The sequence below is a fragment of the Silurus aristotelis genome (genome assembly GCF_946808225.1).
Source record: "Silurus aristotelis genome assembly, chromosome: 2".
Lineage (NCBI taxonomy): Eukaryota > Metazoa > Chordata > Actinopteri > Siluriformes > Siluridae > Silurus > Silurus aristotelis.
In genome coordinates, this window is record NC_139575.1 from 4,935,507 (window position 1) to 4,957,495 (window position 21,989).

Consider the following 21,989-nt stretch of genomic DNA (forward strand, 5'->3'; position numbering starts at 1 on the left):
GCTGTAATTGCTGTGTACTGAGTAAAGCAACTGAATACTTATACATGTGATCTTCAATATTTTATTTGTTTAAAAAATTTACATTTCTAGGATTTTGTTTGAACTCAATGGGGTACTGAGTGTAGCTTAATGAGGAAGAAAAAATGAAGAATCAATTTGAATGATTGTAGTATCAGGCGCAAGATAACAAGCGACGAAGGTGAATACATGGTAAATTGCGTGGTCATTTATAAAGTCCAGTGTAAAACTTTGATTACATTTTTCTTTTTAAGTGTCGTTTTTATTTTACAATTTGCTGACACACTTGCAAAAAAAAAATTTCCTCACAGAGCCTGAAGAGGAAGTGGGTAGTGGATATGGCATCACTTTCTGTTTAAAACAATGAGCAGAGGGGAAACCGAATAAATTGCCAGTCTTTTACGTGAACTGTTAAAAGAACCGCGGCTTGTATATCTTTCTGAAGTGGATTTGGTGTGGAGATCTGCGAGTGTGAACTCAGGATGGAGATCCTCTTCATCATTTTCACCATCTGCCTGATCTCAGGTAAAGAAATACACTTTATAATAATCCTCACTTTCAGCAGCAGTGTTACAGTGTTGCTCAGATGGATATTTGGTGTTTTGTTAGATGGACGAGCCTCTATGGAAGTAACAGGATATTCAGGAGGAGAAGTCCTGATCAAGTGCAAGTACGATCCAGAATTCGCAAGAAACAAAAAATATTTCTGCATGCTTACATCGCTAGATTGTAAAGATCTAATAAACACAGACGCTAAAAACGTGTGGGTGACTTTAGGAAGATCCTCAATGTTTGATGACACCAAATCTGCAGAGTTCAGGGTGAAGATCCGAGAGCTCACTGTAAAGGACACTGGGACGTATCAGTGTGGAGTTGAAAAGGAATGGGGGACAGATGTTTACATAAAGGTGGACCTGAATATAAAGAAAGGTGAGTATCCAGACGCTGCCTTCTGTCTCCAAAAATAGTCATTTATGCAACGGGTGAACGGGGTAGAAGAAGTGCATTTGTTTTTTCTTTGAACTTCTACAGCAGGTAAAATAAGTATTGAACACATCATCATTTTTCTCAGTTAATATATTTCTAAATTATATCAAACTCTAGATATCTATAAATGAAGTTATGTGTAATAATGTGAAATGACACATGGAAAAAGTATTGAACACATAAAGAAATGGGGGGTGAAAAAAGGCATGGAAATCCACAACACCAGCTGAAATCCATCAGTAATCAGAAAGCAGTCCTGCCCAGTGTCAGTGCAAATTGATATCAGCTGCTTCACTCCCAACTAATGGCCTGTATAAAGGTGTCCCATGAAAAAACATGGTGGGTAAAAGCAAAGAGCTCCCTCAAAACCTTCACAGCCTTATTGCTGCAGAACATACTGATGACATTGGTTGCAGAAGGATTTCAAAACTTCTGAATGTTCCTGTTAGGCCATAATCCAAAAGTGGAAAGAACATCGTTTCACCATAAACCAGATATGACCAGGTGATCCTCGCAAGATTTCAGACAGAGGAGTGAAAAGAATATCAGAAGAGTTATCACTTGTGGAGAGCTTCAGAAAGACCTGGAATTAGCAGGTACAATTGTTTTAAAGACAGTAAATAATGCATTCAACCTCCATGACCTGTGTGCAAGCTCACCATGCAAGAGTCTGTTTCTAAAGAAAAAGAATGTTGAAGCTCATTTAAAGTTTGCTGCACAACATTTGGACAAGCCTGTGAAATACTGGACATGACCCCAAAAACACCAGACCATCAGTGAAGTTTGGAGGCGAGAACATCATGGTGTGGGGCTTTTTTGTTTTAGCATACGGTACTGGCCAACTTTATATAATTAAAGGAAGGACGAATGGAAAAATGTACAAGACATTCTGGATTAAAATCAGCTGTTCTCTACCAGGATGATGAAAATGAAACGAGGGTGAACTTTCAGCAAGACAACAATTCCAAACACAAAGCTGAGGAAACTCTTAACTGGTTTCAGAGAAAGAAAATAAAGCTGCTAAAACGTTCCAGCCAATCACCTGACTTAAATCCAATTAATAATCTATAAAAAAAACCCTAAAGATCAGAGTTCATAGAAGAGGCCACAGAACCTTCATGACTTGAAGAAAGTTTGTGTAGAAATGGGCCAAAATCACAATCTGGTAACTGTAATGTTATATTGGCGTGTTCAATGCTTATTTCACCTGCTGTATATTTCTTAAGTTCCCATGTCTCAATATACACCATTTCAATGGCCATACGTTTATTTAAGGAAGTGATGTCTTTGGTTTTTAAGCGTTTCTGGTTAGCTAACCTGCACATTCAAAACATTGTTGGGAGACGCCATATACACCGTGATACTGCAACAGTTTATTTATTCTTGACTTTTAAAAAGTCAAAATTAAAATCGGGACCATGTAGTTCATGTTGTTCAAGCTGTCGGAAATGAAAGTGTTTAGATTTTGAAAAAACACAACGTGACGCTCGGATTACAGCAGTGCAGGCTGGATGCTGATTAGCATCTCTAGGATATCTACTGTTATCTAAAACCAACAACACGATGAATTAAACAAATATCGTTCACCAGCATTGTATTGGCTGTATGATCTTGTTTATTGTTGGCTCAGATGGAGGGTTCAAACCCTCTCAAACTCACACACACACTGTTCCACCACAACAAGGATCAGAGTAACATCGCTCAACACTTCACCTAATCCAATCACAAACATTTCAAGATGTATGAAATAATGATGTAGCCAATAAGTTATGATCGAATGCCTAATTATTAGCATAGACATACAGAATTACCCTGCTGTGCAAGTGCAATGAGTGCTAATAACCTCTTTGGGACCTTAGCAACAAACCAAGCAGAGGATGTTTTTGACAGCATTTGACTTGCTCCAACATCACCAAACAAAAAAAACATAATCCACATTGTAAGACCAAATGTTTCCGACTTTTCTGCTAAGCAAGTAATTTTAGCCATCCAGACTATAATAAGTCTTTACCACTTCTCTAATGTAAACGCACTCTGTCTCAACCGGGTAATAAAGCATGTCTGAATACGGTATTTCAGGGAAACGTTTAATATTCTGAGTTGAAAAGTGAAAAGCTGTCGCCTGGATGTCTAGGCTCCGGAAATTCCACGTTTTTAAGCTATGATTAGCTTTCATAAACATCTTAACTGTTTTGTTTTACCTAAACTTCAAGTTCACATTACAGAATTATAGAACAAAAAAATGTAATATAAGTAAATGTTGTGTATTTATCCCCAATTAGCAGCCTGGGGTGACTTTGGCAAGGAAAAACCTTGAGAGGAACCAGACTCAAAGTGGAACCCATCCTCATTTGGGTGACATCAAGAGTGTGATCATAAATCATAAAAACAATACAAAACACTGGAGAGTGAGAACTACCAGAGTCTATGATTATAAATAATGTCCTTACTATAGTCTTATCCAGTGAATTAAAGTTGTGGAACCAGGAGCTTCTAAACAATTCCTCAAATAGCTATAACATCTGAGATCATAATAGATCGAACCCCAGCTCCTTCATGCCAGAGCCTTCAAATGTTCATTGATGGAGAAATTGCATATGTAGAATGTAAATTCTTTTGAGCAGCGTTTAAAAGATTGTTTACTCTCAATGTCATAACGGCACAAATGGCACTAAACATCTGTAAATGGTCCGAGATGTTTGTGGGGTCAACCTCTATCTTTTAAAGTTTCATAATCTTCACGAGGTTGGACACAACTGGAGCTGGCGCAACCTCTGGATGCCTCGGGATGGGTAGTGAAAGAGAAGAGGTAAAAAGTGTAGAAATATGCTGTTCATAATATTAGCCAAGATGATAATGGGCACTTGATCAGATGTACTGGAGCACAAGGTAATGATGTGTCAAACACTGTCAGGAAGCCTATTCCAATGTTTAGGAGCTAAATGTGAGAATGCTCTACCACCTTTAGTGGACTTTGCTATTCTAGGAACTACTAGAAGTTCGGAGTTTTGAGATCTCAAAGATCTTAAAATGGTCCATTGGTAGAGTTTCCAGTTTTGTTTATTTAATCAACCTTATTACCACCAGCATACACTTCACTGGTTGGTTTTGAAATTGGTTTAGTTTTATTAATTAAAACAGCAGGAAGAGAAAAAAACAATTGAAAAGATATTGTTCCCTGTTTAAACACATCCACACTTCTCCTCCTTAACACCAGAGGGCTCCCATTCCTTTAACAAGAAATCCTTAAGAGCGACTTACATTTATCTAATAACTGAGCTGCTATGGTCTAAGGGCCTTTCTCAGGGGTCCAGGAGTGGCAGCTTGGTGTGGCTGGAATTTTAACTCATGATCTTCAAATCCAAACATGTGAACGATTGTTGTCTCAGAATTTGGACAACACAAAAATGTCAAAATGGCCGACACCTGATATAGTGCACTATAAAGGAGATTAGGAGTGCTTTCAGACACAGCTTGGATCTACACCTTTTTAACTACATGTAATATTTACTGTGTCATTTCACCAAACTGTTTCTTTTTTGTGATTTAGATCCAGATGCCCCAGATTTCACCTCAGTGCCTTCACAATATGCATTGTCATCTTTATCAACATCGGTTCCTTTTAAACCTGGTGATTATGCTTTAACATATATTGCACCCATATTCTAACTTTCCCTTCCTTTTCTTCTTCTTCTTTCGGCTGCTCCCACTAGGGGTCGCCACAGCAGATCATCCGTCTCCATACCCCCCTGTCCTCTACATCTGCCTCTTTCAAACCAACTACCTGCATGTCTTCCCTCACCACATCCATAAACCTTCTCCTTGGTCTTCCTCTTTTTCTTTCTTTTTTTCTCCCTGGTTTCTCCATCCTCAGTATTCTCCTACCGATATACCCCATGTCCTTCCTCTGCACATGCCCAAACCATCTCAATCTCGCCTCCCTCACCTTGTCTCCGAAACGTCCTAAATGCGCTGTCCATCTAATAAACTAATCTCTAATCCTTTCCATCCTCTTCACTTCTGAAGAAAAGTCTGCTCTGATAGCCTAACTACATCACTATTAAATCTGATGAGATTCTTCTGAATGATAAGCATGTACAATCCAAATTCCAAAAAAGTTGGGACAATATGCAAAATGTAAATTCAAACAGAATGCAGTGATTCGCAAATCTCATAAACCCATATTTTATTCACAGTAGAAAATATAAAGCATATCAAATGTTTAAAGTGAGAATATACAGCGGGTTAAATACGTATTGAACACATCACCATTTTTCTCAGTAAAGTTATTTCTTAAGGGGCTATTGACGAAGTTTTTACCAAATGTTGGTAACAACTCATGAAATCCACACATGCAAAGAAATAAAACTTTAGATGTCCATAAATTTAGTTACGTGTAATAATGTGAAATAACACAGGGAAAACGAATTGAGCATGCTGACTGTGTACGCTGACTGTGTAGGAAGTATTTAATACTTTCTACAAAAGCCTGTGTTGGTAATGACGGCTTCAAGACGCCTCCTGCATGGAGAAACTAGTTGCATGTATTTCTCAGGTGTGATTTTGGCCCATTTCTACACAAACATTCTTCAAATCATGAAGGTTCCCTGGGCCTAAGTTCTATGAACTTTTTTTAATATAGATTATTAATTGGATTAAAGTCAGGTTATTGGCTGGACCATTCTAGCAGCTTATTGTCTTTCTCTGAAACTAATTGAGAGTTTCCTCAGCTTTGTGTTTGGGATCTTTGTCTTGCTGAAATGTTCACCCTCGTTTCATCTTCATCATCCTGGTAGATAACAGCAGATTTTTCCATTAATCCTTCCATTAATTATATAAAGTTGGCCAGTACCGTATTCTGAAAAACAGCCCCACACAATGATGTTCTGACCTACAAACTTCACTGTTGGTCTGGTGTTTTTTGGGTGATGTGCAGAGACATTTGTCCTCCAAACATGGTGTGTATTATGGCATCCAAAGAGCTACATTTTGGTCTCATCTGACCAGACTTTATTCTCCCAGTATTTCACAGGCTTGTCCAAATGTTATGCAGCAAACTTTAAATGAGCTTCAACATGCTTTTTCTTTAGAAACGGACTTTTGCGTGGTGAGCGTGCACACAGGTCATGGAGGTTGAATGCATTACTTATTGTTTTTCTTTGAAACAATTGTACCTGCTAATTCCAGGTCTTTCTGAAGCTCTCCACAAGTGATAACTCTTCTGATATTCTTTTCACTCCTCTGTCTGAAATCTTTCAAGGACCAACTGGTCATATCCTGTTTATGGTGAAACAATGTTCATTCCACTTTTTGATTATAGCCTAACACTACTCACTGGAACATTCAAAAGTTTAGAAATCCTTCTGTAACCAATGCAATTAGTATGTTTTGCAACAATAAGGTTGCGACGGTCTTGAGAGAGCTCTTTGCTTTTACCTATCATGAGATGTTTCTTGTGTGACACCTTGGTAATTGGACACCTTTATACAGGCCAGCAGTTGGAACTAAACCAGCTGATATTCATTTGCACTGACACAGGGCAGGATTGCTTTCTGATTGATTTCAGCTGGTGTCTATACATATACTGTATGTCTATAAATATTCAATATTTAAAAAAAAAAATTTCTGGCAGACCAGTTCAGCACCTGGACTATTATACTACGAAATCATGCTATTGTAATAGATGCAGTATGCAGTTAGCATTGTCTTGCCCACATATACAAATCCTTCTCTGGAATTGACTTTTATTTTGATCTAGAACCACCCAGCATTAATGGAGTCTTTCCAAAGGTGCAAGCTGCTCATTCCACAAAACTAATCCACTAACATACCATCAGAGATGCAGCTTTTTGAATTGAAAGCTGACACAAGCCAGATGGTCCCTCTCCTCTTTAGTCCAGAGGACATGGTGTCCATGGTTTTCAAAAAGAAACCGTTCTGACCACAGAACAGTTTTCCACTTTTCCTCAGTATATTTTAAATGAGCTTTCGTTTAGAGAAGATGGCAGAATTTCTGGATCATGTTCATGCATGCCTTCTTCTTTGCATGATGGAGATTTGACCTGCATTTGTGGATGACATGGCAAACTCTGTTTACAGACAATGATTTCTGGAAGTATTAATGAGCCCATGCAGTGATTTTCATTACAGAATCATGACATACTATAATGATTTTCGCCTCTTGTTCCTTGTGCACAGAGATTTCTCCAGATTTTGTGAAAGATTTAATGATGAGATATTCAACTTTATGTTAAGGAACATTATTCTGAAATAAAACGCCTAAGATGCCTCTTTAAGACACTATTTATACACAATCATTTTTCTGGCTTGTTGTCAATTAACCTTAATAGTTGCATTGAATAATGGTTTCATTTTAATAACTTACTTATTCCGGACTTTTGTTGCCACGTCCCAACCTATTTTAGACGTGTTGCAGCCATCAAATTAATACTTTCTAAAGATTTTCTCAGTTTAAACATTTGATATGTTTTATATGTTTTATTGGGAATAAAATATGGGTTTATGAGATTTCTGTTTTATTTACATTTTACACAGGGTCCCAACTTTTTTGAATTTGGGTTGTAGTTATGTGTGGATGAGTGATCATGTGTTTCTCTGCCAGAATTTCAAGCTGCGAGGATCAAGTATTTTGCGATCATTGCGTTCGTGTGTGTTGTGCTGCTTCTGGGTGGAATCATATTCATCATAGTGATTGTATATAAAAGATGCAAATCAAAAGGTACATACACACACACACATACAGATCATCAGCTTATAAATGTTTCGCTTGGACATTTGTGTTGTGCTGGTTTATAAGTAATTCTTTATCCAGTTACTAAATTCAATAGCCGTTCTTAATAACACTATGCAGAAATACACTATGTAAGTTTCATTCATAAATGTAATGTCTACTCTGTAAGTATGACGATTAACAAAAACACTGTATTTTGTCTTTCTCGTTTCCCTGAAGACCCAGAAACGATGACTGAAACTTCCAGAGAGGTGAGAATAAAGTGACATCAAAACTATTCACTCACATGGTTTACTCTACTCATTAATTTAAGGAAACCTTTCTATTTTTTTAACTTCTAAAACATAACTTTTTAATCATTTCAGATAACTGAAGATCATGTGAATGACCCAAATGTGCTTCGTTTCCAAATAAAACAAAAGAAACATCTACCAGATTCAGTCTACCAAAGTCTTATCCCCAACACCAACCAATCAGATTCAGTCTACCAAAGTCTTATCCCCAACACCAACCAATCAGATTCCATCTATCAAAGTCTGAACCCCGAAACCAAACATCCAAATTCAATCTACCACACTCTGAACCCTCCAAACAACCAATCAGATTCAGTATAGCAGAGCCTTAACCAAACACCAACCAATCAGATTCAGTCTACCAAAGTCTTATCCCTAACACCAACCAATCAGATTCCATCTACCAAAGTCTGAACCCCCAAACCAAACATCCAAATTCAATCTACCACACTCTGAACCCTCCAAACAACCAATCAGATTCAGTATAGCAGAGCCTTAACCAAACACCAACCAATCAGATTTAGTCTACCAAGGTCTGAAACCCAAAACCAGCCAATCGGATTCAGTCTACCAGAATCTATGCACTCCAACACTAACAATTCCAATTAATTTACAAATCTCATCAGTTGGATTCAGAGGGTCAAAATCCCTTTGTAACTAGCATACTGCCATAGTCTTCATTAATCTGGAGTGGTCCTGATCCAAAGCTCAATAAGGATACAACTGACTGTTAGTTTGGACAAACTGACTGTTTGCTGTCAAAAAACTGCTATTTGTATAGAAAGTTTGCTTCTGAGTGACACTGCAGATCAACAATCATACACTGTTTCCTTCAGGTCTTAGCAAACATGAGTGTACCTTGTTTCCTTTCCTATTTTTATATGTTGGCTCAGTTCTAATTAGATTCTGAAACAATTTGGTTAGACCAGACCTTTTAAACCTACACGGACCAGGCGTTACCTTATGACTATTGATCAGGCATAACATTATGACCACCTGCCTAATATTGTGTTGGTCCCACTTTTGTTGCCAAATCAGTTCTGACCTGTAGAGTATCAACAGCATTAACTTCTTCAGCAGTTTGAGCTACAGGAGTTTGTCTGTCGGATCAGACCACACGGACCAGCCTTCGCAGTTCTTGTATCTCAATGAGCCACGGCCTCCCATCGCTGGTTCACCACTGTTCCTTCCTTGGACCACTTTTGATAGATACTGACCACTTGCGACCGGGAACAAGTCGTCTAGCCGCCACAAGTTGGCCCTCGTCAACTCACTCAAATCCTTACGCTGGCACATTTTTCCTGCTTTCAAGACAAAATGTTCAGAAATCCCACCCACTAGCAGGTGCCATGATGAAGAGATAATCAGTGTTATTCACGTCACCAGGCATAATGTTAGGTCTGATCGGTGTATATTCAATCCAATTAATTGGTCTTTCAAAAGCCTTGTTTTGAAGTTTGTTTTATGGTTGGAAGTGGTGAGAGTCAGCCGTCATTTTTTTCTTAAGCTGTTGTCCAATAAAAGGATAAACAAGATATCACATGACCGTCATAACACCAACTTGTCAGATTCAGACTAATAATATCTCAAATATTCTCTGTGAAACTAGATTGCTCTTAATCTGACAAATTCAATAGAATCATTATTCTATGTTTTGAAAATGCTTGCTGTGCTCCTATTGTACCTTCATCAGGAGATTTTTGCACATATGAGTTGCCTCCTGTCCTTGTAGATATTCTTTCCTGTATAATAAATGAATCTTTCATCTTCAGAAAGCTTTTTATTGTGGTCAATCTAAAACCTTTCCTGAAAACACTGAACCCAAGGCAGGAATACACACTCGACTTTAGGGATGCGCATCTCCATAACTGTAGCCAATGAGATTCGCATCTTTATGCATAACCAACGATACGATACATTAAAGATACACATAAAGCAGCTACTGATTTGATACGATTCACCCTTTATACCGATGCAGTGCGATCGATTTGATTCAACAAATGATGATTCACTTTCATTTCTTTGTTTCAGACAGACAGCAAATCATCAATTTACTCGTCTTCTGACTTCTAACACATAGCCCTTTTCACAAACACGTCTTTGTAGTGGATAAAACGAAAGAAAACATATGAACTAAAACCAGATGTTTTTTTCCTGTTCTGTCTTCAGGAAAACGCAGCTCTACCTCTGCCATGTTAATCTGTATTCTATGTGACTTTCAGGACATGCCTTAGTCTCTGTAGTGTTGAGATACATCATATTCACTTAGCAGCAGTGTTGCTAAGAGAACATTCTCGAGAAACAGTTTAGCGACGAGAAATCGATCTACATATATCTAGCAAATATAGGGCACAAATGATGGTCACTTTCTAAATAATAAAAATAAAGCGCATCTACTACTAATTATTATATAAACCTAATAAAAACAAACCTTTGGAGAGAGTAGGGAACAGGTGGAGAAGAGCCTGGAGAGCTGGAGAGAAGGGGAATGAAAGTCAGTAGGAGTAAGACAGAGTACATGTGTGTGAATGAGAGGGAGGGCAGTGGAGGGGTGCGGTTGCAGGGAGAAGAGGTGGAGAAGGTGGAGGAGTTCAGGTACCTGGTATCAACAGTGCAAAGTAATGGAGAGTGTGTTAGAGAAGTGAAGAAAAGAGTGCAGGCAGGGTGGAGTGGGTGGAGAAGAGTGATAGCAGGAGTGATTTGTGATAGAAGAGTATCTGTGAGAGTGAAAGGGAAAGTTTATAGGACTGTGGTGAGACCTGAGATGTTGTATGGTTTAGAGACAGTGGTATTGAGTAAAAGACAGGAGGTGGAGCTGGAGGTAGTAGAGCTGAAGATGTTGAGGTTTTCGTTGGGAGTGACGACGATGGACAAGATTAGAAATGAGTTTATCAGAGGGACGGCGCATGTAGGACATTTTGGAGACAAGGTGAGGGAGGCGAGATTGAGATGGTTTGGACATGTGCAGAGGAGGGACATGGGGTATATCAGTAGGAGAATGCTGAGGATGGAGCCACCAGAAGGAGGAAAAGAGGAAGATCAAGGAGGAGGTTTATGGATGTGGTGAGAGAAGGCATGCAGGTAGTTGGTGTAAAAGGTGTGAGGGAGGTGGTAGCTCAGTGGTTAAGGTCACAGGTTCAAATCCCACCACCACCAAGCTGCCACTGCTGGGCCCTTGAGCAAAGCCCTAAAACCCTCCCCTGCTCAGTTGTAAGTCGCTCTGGATAAGGGCGTCTGCCAAATGCCGCAAATGTAAATGTAAATGAAAGAGGCAGATGTAGAGGACAGGGGGGTATGGAGACAGATGATCTGCTGTGGCGCCCCCTAATGGGAGCAGCCGAAAGAAGAAGAAGAAGAAGAGGAAAGGAGAAAACAAACCTTTTTTATTTATTACAAAATCTTTTTTTTTCTCCTTACACCGTAGTTACATGCAATACCCATATACATTTTAATAATAATAATATATTATATATTACACAGATCAGGCATAACATTATGACCACCTGTCTAATATTGTGTTAGTCCCCCTTTTGCTGCCAAAACAGTTCTGACCTGTCGAGCATCAACAGCATTAACACCGACCCAGTTGTCTAGCCGTCACAATTTAGCCCACGTCAAACTCGCTCAAATCTTTACGCTTGCTCATTTTTCCTGCTTTTAACACGTCAACTTTGAATACAAAATGTTCTCTTGCTGCAGCAACATTACAGGACTTGGAAAGCAAGTGAGAATGAGGCAGAAATGTAGAATTTTAGGACAGTTTTCAATAGAAAATGAGCTTTTAAATCCTTCTGAAATGGAGTTGGTGTGGAAATCTGTACGTGTGGAAACTCAGGATGAAGAGCCTCCTCCCCATCTTTATCCTCGGCCTGATCTCAGTTAAAAATAATGTCAAAATAATCCTCATTATCAGCAGAAGTGTTACATCGATCGATCTATATCTATCTATCTATCTATCTATCTATCTATCTATCTATCTATCTATCTATCTGTCTGTCTGTCTGTCTGTCTGTCTGTCTGTCTGTCTGTCTGTCTGTCTGTCTGTCTGTCTGTCTGTCTGTCTGTCTTTTTTTTATGTCAGATTTTTTTTTATATAAAGTAAATCATAGGTCTGCAACTGGGGTGGTACTGCAGGGGGTCCACTAATTAATGTTGAATCACAAATAGAAAATAAATAAACATAGGTAAAAACATCAAAGCCAAATATGCTAAAAATATAAATATTACAAATATAAAATATTTAATTAAAAAAAACATTATAAATATTACATTTAAGTTCCATTTAACTTAAAGCTGATGTTTATGTATATTTGTCCACCTGATAGTGAAAGGAAAATGTATGAAAAATGTATGGAATATTTATTTAAAAAAAAAAAAAAACAACTGTAATCAACTTTGATCACAATTTAAATTGTGATTTGGAAAGCAAAATAAAAGTTTATGATGCATAAATATTTGAAAATATATGAAAATATACAGACAATTATGCATGTAACAACAACATGGTTCTAATTGCCTCAAGCTTAATATGACATTTTCTATCAGGGGTCCCTGCTTCATGTTTCTATCGCCTCTAGGAGTCAAATCAAGTCAAGTCAAGAAGCTTTTATTTCATTTCTACCAGATACTATATATCTCATGCAGTACACAGTGACAATGAGACAACGTTCCCCCAGAACCCTGGTGCTACAGATAACAACACAGAGCTACAACACAACATAAAGCTACATAAAGTGCATCGAGTGCAGACAGACAACACAAGACAGTGTGGAACAAATACACATAACACAAAATACAAAATAGCGTCGACCAGTAAACCTACTGTATAGTCTGATTATACAGTACTGTGCAAAAGAGGACTATAAAAGACTATGAACAAAGTATTTGTAAACATAAACACAATAAAGTGCAAAAACAGCAGTAGCAGCGGTCGAGAGGTGAGAGCAGTCAATACGACTTAATATAAATAATTAATGGTGATGGAATGGATTGAAATGAGTAATGAGTGTGTGTTGAGTTCAGGTTGTACAGTTCAGTAACCCACAGTTGATTTTGTGTGTGTGTGTGTGAGTGTGTGTGTGTGTGAGTGTGAGTTTTAGTTCAGTTCTGTGTTGAGAAGCCTGATGGCTTGAGGGAAGAAACTGTTGACAGTCTGGATGTGAGGTCCGAATGCTTCAGAACCGCTTTCCTGATGGCAGGAGGGTGATAGAGGGGAGAGAGACTCGATCCTCTTGAGGGTCTTACGATCCGAGACGGTGCAGTTCCCAAACCAGGCAGTGATGCACCTGCTCAAGGTCTCTAATGGTCCCTCTGTAGAACATGGTCAGGATGGGGGGAGGGAGATGGGCTTTTCTCAGGCTTCTCAGGAAGTAGAGACGCTGCTGGGATTTCTTGGTGATGGAACTTGTGTTTAGTGACCAGATGAATCCACGGAGGAATTTGGTGCTTTCGACGATCTCCTCTGAGGATCCATCGATGATCAGTGGAGAGTGGCCGCTCCTGTGGCGTGCTCTCCTGAAGTCAACAACCTTTTCTTTGGTGTTGTCAAAGTGTAGAGACTGGTTGTTGTTGTTTACTGTTCCAACTTCTCTCTGTATGCTGACTCATCGTTCTTGCTAACGAGACCCACAACAGTTAATATTAGAGAAGTGTAATTGTGTTAGGTATCCGAACTGCTGTTGTTTTAATTTACTTGCATTATTGGCCTTTTGTTGTTGCTTTAAGTGTATTAACTTTATTTTTAATAGAGAAAAACATAAATGAAAATGAATAAAGAACAAAAAATTATATAAGTTCAGCCGTTTATTGGCCCACATGGCATGCCTTTATTCCCCACTAGAGGGCAGCACCGCACACTTGAACAGAACCACTGATCTAGACCAATCACATACCGCGTCCTCATCCGGGGATTTTATCTGTACTCTTAGTAAACAAGCTAGCGGGAACACTAAAACGGACAGTAAAATTCTAACCAAAATACACCAACCATTTGTTTATACCTTAAATAAAAAGCAAGAAAATAAATATTTCCTTTAAGCATAATGGCTGGCGAAGATTAGCCACATGCTAACACTCCCTTTGACCTCTTTATCGGTGTTAATCTTCCGACTTTTGAGTGCACTGGAATGGGAATAAAATCAATACACACGCCGTTGTTTATACGTGTTATACATGTATGTGCTTATTTAATAGCAAACCAAAGATAAATATAAGAAAAAAAACAAAAAAGAATAAAAAAAATATGCGGAAAAAACGGAACGGATTACTCACTTCCGCATTTATTTAGCCACCCAATCAGCGAGTGGGTACAAGTTGATTGACGTTTGAACCAACCAATTGTTGAAGGTTGCGTTTTCGGATAGCCAATAAGAAAGAGGCATGGGCTGGAGACGTGACTTTCGGTTTGTACTCTTAGGGACAGCAGGTTTGTGTACACGGGTTTGTGTTCTATTGAACTGGTAAGCGTTTAAAAGTATAATGTCTTTTTGGAATTATATTTATATGTTTGATATATATGTTAAATATACAGGTGTGTTTCGTCATGTATTATCCCGAGAGTGAAACTGGTTATTTAATATAAGGAATGAAATGTGATTGTCATACTGGTCATTTTCTGCTGCTCCCGATAGGCGTCGCTGCAGCAGATCATCAGTCTTCATATCCATCTGCCTCTTTTAAACCAACCACCTGCATGTCTTCTTTCACCACATCCATAATCCTCCTTCTTTTTCTTCCTCTTTTCCGTCTGCCTGCAACTTCATCCTCAGCATTCTTCTACCCCATGTCCCTCCTCTGCACATGTCCAAACCATCTCAATCGTCTCTCACCTCGTCTCCAAAACGTCCTTCCTGCACGTTTCGTCTAATAAACGAATTTCTAATCCTGTTAATGCCTCCTGATGAACATCTCAGCGTCTTCAGCTCCACTACTTTTAGCTCCACCTCCTGTCTTCTTGTTAATGCCACTGTCTCTAAACCACACATCGCAAGATGGTGAGCACTTTCTTATAAACTTTCCCTTTCACTCCTACAGATTCCTGTCTATTCCAAATCACTCCTGCCATCACTCTTCTTCACCCTGCCTGCACTCTTCTTTTCACTTCTCTAACACACTCTCCATTACTTTGCACAGTTGACCCCAGGGACAAAACTATTACTTTCAGGTCTCCTTGTTTTCTTCTCTGTGCTGAAGATGGTTCTTAATGATATTGGCTGTATGTTTGGGCACTTTGTGTTGCTGCAGAATAAATTTATGACCAATCAGATGCCTCCCTGGTGGTGCTGCATGATGCATAAGATGGAGATCAGTCTGTATTTCTCAGCATTGAGGACACCATTATTCTTGACCAAATCTCCAGCTCTCGTTGCAGAATTGCAGCCCCAAAATTGCAGGCACCCTCCACCATGCTTCACCGTTGCCTGCTCATTATTGTACATTATTGTGCTCTCCAGGACTTCAGCAAACAATTAGCCTCCTGCGACAGCCAAATATTTTTGACTTATCAGTCCAGAGCACCTTTTCACATGTTTCTATGATTTCTATATTATTTAGTTGATTCGCTCAGACTTGCTCCAACGTTGAAGGTACTGTGTGTCCCACTTCTTTTATGATCACTTCTAGCCAGATGTCTTCAGACAGTTCATGGGTGTACCGGGTTCCTAATGGTTTCCTTCAGGTTTTTGGCTGATGGCAGTGATGAACATCTTCTGATGTGACTTTAATCTACTGCATTCATTTTCCATGGATGACCACTGCATCTACGGTCCTCAACATTGCCGGTTTATTTCAAATAGCTCGAAGAGCACAACACACATCCCTGCTTTGAAATCTTCACCTGAGAGAGACCTCGCTAATGCAGTAGAAGCAATTAGTCTTGTTTCTGTGCTCAGTCTCAGCCATGGTGCCTCTCCTTTGGTAGCACAGTTCTGCTGTTCCACAACCAAGCCTCCTACACAGCTGTTTCTGTTTCAGTGAATGACTGGGTTTCAACCTGCATGTGATTTTTCGATGATTAGCACCTGATTGATTATTATTGGTTAATCACCTGGTTCTGAATTTCTGTTTGCCCACTTTTCAATCTCGCAAAAAATAATCAAAATCGATATATTTTCTTCACGCCATTTTTTTTTTTCTTCACACCTGCATTACACAGTGCTGTAGGTCAGGTGTTTTTCATTTCATGTTGTCCTCCAAGCGCTTGTAATGTCATCTGTGAAGTTACTTTCTTTACCGTTTCTGCAGGCCGAGATGAAAACGAAGACGTTAGTGGCGTTCGATTTCGATCACACGCTGGTGGACGAGAACAGCGACATATGGGTGATCCAGTGCACACCTGGGCAGAGCTTACCAGCCTGGCTCGAGAAATCGTACCAGAGAGGACGCTGGACCGAGTACATGGGTCGAGTGTTTAACTACATCGGAGATCAGTCCGTGAGTCCGGACTCCGTTCGGGAGCTCATGCAGACGATCCCGTTTACGAGCGGAATGATCGAGTTGCTGAAGTTCATCGGTCGAAACAAGAACGACTTCGATTGCATCATCATCTCCGACTCCAACACGCTGTTCATCGAGTGGATTTTAGAAGGCGCCGGAGTGGCGAGTGACGTCAACGGCATCTTCTCGAACCCGGCCAGTGTCGACCGACGAGGCTACATCGAAGTGCGGTGCTTCCATTCGCACTCCTGCGAGCGCTGCCCGGTCAACATGTGCAAGCAGAAAGCGTTAGCAGACTTTAAAGAGAAGCAGGCGGACGCCGGGGTTCACTACCACACCGTGTGTTACTCGGGTGACGGATCAAACGATTTCTGTCCCCTTAAGCTTTTAAACGAGGGGGACTTCGCAATGCCGCGTAAAGGATACAGCCTTGAGAAGCTGCTGGCCAAAAACAGGAGCGAAGGCAACACGCCCAAGGCTCAGGTGATCCCCTGGAGCAGCGGGATTGAAATTCTAAACCAGCTGAAAATCATCCAGAAACGGGCCGAACTCTTTTAAAAACGTCTGCGAAGGACCGCCGTAGAAACACAAGCTAAAAATATTTTTATTATGGCACGAGAGATAGCGAAATAGCTTTGTATAGCGATACGTTCACTGCGGATAAAACCTTTAACATGAAACACGTAACGTTTGAAAAAAATAAAAATAATGTAGGTAGGGTTTAAGCAGGAGAGTGTAAGTAAAGGTGTGCGAAATTGGGAAAAAATGATCAATATCTCGAAATTTTTGGGGATTTTGCCAGTAAAACGATAATCAGGCGATTTATTTTGCATAATAAAAAACACACGTGTTTGTAAATGTCTATTTTATTAGCTCGCTTTTATACGCCGGCGTTTTTGTGCCACGTTATAAACAAAAATATCTGCGATTACGGGTCTAAATTCGGAGCGCTACGTAGCATTTACGTCGAAATTACGAGAAAGTCAGTCGTTGCAGTATAAGAATACGGTGATAACGTTAACAAGATACTCACGATGTCGTCGGACACGATTTATATCGCACACCCCTTCGTTTAAGCAGTTCTGGTGCTTGATGGATGGCTCATTGCTGTCTTTTTTTGCTTTCCTTTATTCTTAATTTGCTGATGTTGCAGAAGAACATCATGGTATTGATGAGTATGGCGAGTGCACCTATTATGGACTTTAATAGGAAAGAAAAAAAAAGAAAATCGTGCCGCTTTCGCTTTTCTCGCTGACGTTGGTGTAGAAGTAATGGACACGTTGGTACCCAGAATTCAATTCTGCTGTCCAACACCGTTGTCTTGGGTTCCGGTCACATTTTAGCTGTCGCAGAACGGAGAACCGGAGCGAATGAAGTTTTTGCAACACTTTCTAAAGATCTCCAGATAGAACCGAAGTGATTGAATCCTACAGCACCTCGGTCAGCAGGTAGTTAGAGGGCATTATGTTCACGCAGATATCCTTCAATTCTCTAATCAGATTATGATACATAGGAATAGAAAACCGTAGCGTTTTTTTTTTTTTAAAGAAATCAAGTTGTTCGTATCAATTTAAGAGCTGAAATATAGTTTCTGAAGGTCTCGAATCTGATTAGTCCGAAAATGTTTAGGAGGTTTATTTAACATTCATGGGAAGAATCCCCAGTGTCAGCACTTTGTAACGTTTTTTTTTTTTTCATGGTTAATACTGTAAACTCTGATATGTAATGTTTGTGTGTGAAATGTAATTATTTTTAACTGTCATAATTTAGAAATATGGATTATGATTAAATATAAACAATATGAGAAAAATAAATGTATAACACCACCGTTTCTTGTCGTTTATTCTTCTTTCGGCTGCTCCCGTTAGGGGTCACCACGGCATCATCCGTCTGCATATCACCCTGTCCTCTACAGCTGCCCTTTTTCAACAAACCTCCTGCATGTCTTCCTTCACCACATCCATAAACCTCCTCCTTGGTCTTCCTCTTTTCCTCTTTCCTGGTGGCTCCATCCTCAGCATTTTATAATTATTATTATTATTATTAGTTGTATTATTATTATTATTATTATTGGTAGTAGTATTATAATTTTTATTTTATTTATTATTATTTATTATTATTGGTAGTAGTATATGAACTATTATTAACAAACTAGGAGTAGGTGAGAGCTTAGTGGTTAAGGGATTATACTTTGGCGCCAAAGGTAATGAGTTCAAATCCCAGCCACACCAAGCTGGGCCCCTGAGTAAGGCCCTCAAACCCATAGCTGTTTAGTTGTATAAATGAGATAAATGTCATTTTCTCTAGATAAGGGTGTCTGCCAAATGCCATAAATGTAAAAAGAATAATAATGCTTAAAAATCTAAAAAAAAAAATGTGACCTTTATTCTGATTTAATAATAATAACAATATAATAATAATATAATGTGTTGTTACATGATTTTATTTTTTACCATTTAACTGATTAAATTATAATAATAATGCTTACATAAATTTTTTAAAATACTGATTCATTCGTGGCCTTTTTGAATATATATTTATACATTTAAATATAATTAATACATTTTATATTTTAATTATTTTATATATTTATATATAATTAAATATTTACCTATTTCTTAACTTTTTATACCGACAGCGTTTATGGTTTAATTATTATACAATAACTATAATAATGCAATAAAATGTCCTGTATAAATATAATATGCAGGAATAATAAATGTATATAATAATTTTAATAGTTAATCGATAATTATTCTCTTTTGAACAATCTTTCTTTTACAAATGTCGGCCATTTTTGTAGGCTTTGTGACACTTCGGACACCATTTCCCATGATGCGTGGATAAATTACGTCCCGCGCATGCGCTGTGAGCCAACGCGTGTGTCAAGCGTGAGCGAAGCAGAGAGCTGCAGTTAATCCAAACGCAGATAGACCAAACGCATTGAAGTAAGTGTTTTTAATGCTGAAATTTAACATTTTGAAAGATTTTGTCTTTATTTATCTTTGCGTCCATGTATATGTTAATGTAAATAAGGCGTGTAGGGGGTATAACGCGAAATTATACATCCATGTGGTGTTCATTAAAGCGGGTTGCATTACTAAGAGAACACCGGTTTAGTATATTAATATTTATAGATATAGATATATTTGTCCAAATTAAATAAGAAATCACTGATCTAAATGTTTTACTTTGACCAGAACGGTCCAGAGTTGACTTGCTGTTCTGCTCCATGTGTCCACGCGTGCCCGGAAGTGCACATTTTAAGACTTTTCTTATGTAAAAGTAAAAAACTACTATTTAACACGAACGTATTACTTTAACTGTAAATGGTTTCACATTTTTAAGACTATCTTATACACCACCACTAGTTTGTAATCGTGTTGAATGGTTTGGATCAACATCTCGTTCGAAGGTATCGCGAGATCTCGGGATCACGCGTGGTCTTTTTCAAACATGGCGGCGGTCTGGTTCACACACGTGACCTGCGTGATCTTGTGTGTACAGTGATTTGTACTGAAATCCTGGTTTATGTATAATATATATTTTCGGATGCCTATTAAAAAAAGGAAACTTTTATAGTGACTTATTTCGTTTCTTTATAATTTATGTAAATTAGGAAGAAATACATTCATAAATGAAAATGATCATAACGTCTACCATAAAGTGTGATAAAATGTGATCCCTGACTACCTTGTATTTATTTTTAATGACTCTCTGTTTTAAGAGAGAGTACAAAATATGAATTTATATAATAATTATTAAGTTTATATCTTATAAGTGTGCCAGTGGTGACTGTGGCAAACAAAAATTCCCTCAGGTGGAGGAAGAAACCTTGAGGGAACCCATTCTCAACTGGGTGGCATGGAATTCCTTATATTTAATTTTGAGACATACATGCTGTTCAGTGATGGGCAGATGCACCATGCAGATGCCCAAACTAGGGCACATTGGCCAAAGTTAAAGGAAAGAAATGGCATTTGTAGAACCTTTTTAAAAAAACAAAAAAAACAAAACAAAGGATCAACCTCATGTCACACATTAGAGGGAACTGCATCACCATATAAGGCATCGAAGTCTATTAAACAATAAACTGGATGGTTCTTCATTCTAATATAAGTTTAACTGAACTAAAACTTTAAAAAGTTTTTATCTGAGACACTATCTCTTCATCATGGCATCTGTTAGTGGGTGGGATTTATTAGGTAGCAAGTGAACATTTTGTCCTCAAAGCTTATGTGATAGAAGCTGGAAAAAAGGTCAAGCGTAAGGATTGGAGTGAGTCTGACGAGGGCCAAATTGTGATGTTTAGACGACTGGATCAGAGCAAACTACAGCTCTTTTGGGGTGTTGAAGGAAGCAGCAGTGATTTTATATATATTATCTTTTATTAAATTTTTTTTTAATTTTTTTATTTCACTTTCTTAGTCAGGTGGGACTAAGAAGTGCACTGCACTTCTTCCACTTCTGTCACAGGCCAGTGTGTACCTGTCTTCCACTTTGTTATTTAATTATGCGAAATCATGTGAAGTGCATCCAGAAAGTATTCACAGCGCTTCACCTTTTCCACGTCTTATTTCCAAACGGATTCCAAATTCATTATTTTCCTCAGTTTTACAAACAATACCCCATAATGATGTTTGAAATCTTTGCTAAAATTACATGTACATAAGTATTCATTATTTGCCATGACACTCAAAATTGAGTTCAGGTGCAGCCTGTCTCCACTGATCATCCCTGAGATGTTTCTACAACTTGATTGAAGTCCACCTGTGGTAAATATAGTTGATCGGACATGATTTGGAAAGACACACGCCTGTCTATATGAGGTCCCACAGTTACAGTGCATGTCGGAGCACAAACCAAACCAAGAAGTCCAAGGAATTGTCTGTAGACCTCAGAGACAGGATTGTTGGGTACAGAAAATGTTTGCAGTGGCCTCAATCAACCATAAATGGAAGAGATTCCTAGCGTGGAGCCACCCGGCCAAACTGAGCGACTGGGGGAAAAGGGCCTTAGTCAGTGAGATGACCAAGAACACGATGGTCACTGAAAGAGCTCCATTGTTTATCTGTGGAGAGAGGAGAACCTTCCAGTAGAACAACCTTCTCTGTTGCACTCTACCAATCAGGCCTGCATGGTAGAGTTTCCAGCCACTCCTCAGTAAAAGGCACCTGAAGGATTCTCAGACCATGAGAAACCAAGATTCTTTGGCCTGAATGTCAAGTGTCATGTCTGGAGGAAACCAGGCACCGCTCATCACCTGGCCAATACCAATCCTACAGTGAAGCATGGTGGTGGCGGTTAATCATATTGTAATAATAGATTTTTTATTGTTGTTGTTTTATTAGGGATGACTGAACAACAGGAAATGTCTCCCCTGGAAAAGAAGGTGGCAGAACAGATAGAGGTGAGGCACACACACTTCTCTACAGGCCTAGCACCTTTATCACCTGTTCGCTAAGTTGCATATAAATGTGGTGATTTTTTTTCTATTTTAGTATTAT

The 21,989-nt window shown here is 38.8% G+C and overlaps 3 protein-coding genes across 3 annotated transcripts in view; all 3 read left to right on the forward strand.

Annotated features, from left to right (window-relative positions):
• The first annotated feature begins 364 nt into the window (after window positions 1-364).
• On the forward strand, window positions 365-8,424 carry LOC310737128 (CMRF35-like molecule 7). Its single transcript, XM_083561309.1, has 6 exons — window positions 365-543; window positions 628-948; window positions 4,556-4,636; window positions 7,628-7,744; window positions 7,976-8,007; window positions 8,122-8,424. Exons 1-6 carry the CDS (start codon window positions 501-503, stop codon window positions 8,368-8,370), a joined length of 843 nt encoding a protein of 280 aa, XP_083417435.1. The 5' UTR covers window positions 365-500; the 3' UTR covers window positions 8,371-8,424.
• Window positions 8,425-13,989: 5,565 nt separating this feature from the next.
• On the forward strand, window positions 13,990-18,310 carry phospho2 (phosphatase, orphan 2). The gene is made up of 2 exons (XM_083559257.1): window positions 13,990-14,507; window positions 16,291-18,310. The coding sequence occupies exon 2, from the start codon at window positions 16,297-16,299 to the stop codon at window positions 17,038-17,040; it is 744 nt and encodes a 247-aa protein (XP_083415383.1). The 5' UTR covers window positions 13,990-14,507; window positions 16,291-16,296; the 3' UTR covers window positions 17,041-18,310.
• A 975-nt stretch (window positions 18,311-19,285) lies between these two features.
• Window positions 19,286-21,989, forward strand: part of ssb (small RNA binding exonuclease protection factor La) — a 10,953-nt gene continuing 8,249 nt past the window's right edge. The window contains exons 1-3 of the mRNA XM_083559240.1: window positions 19,286-19,430; window positions 21,834-21,892; window positions 21,984-21,989. The exon at window positions 21,984-21,989 is cut by the window's right edge and continues 98 nt beyond it. Of these exons, the coding sequence (XP_083415366.1) occupies window positions 21,836-21,892; window positions 21,984-21,989 (63 nt within the window). The 5' untranslated portion in view covers window positions 19,286-19,430; window positions 21,834-21,835. The remainder of the gene's footprint in view (window positions 19,431-21,833; window positions 21,893-21,983) is intronic.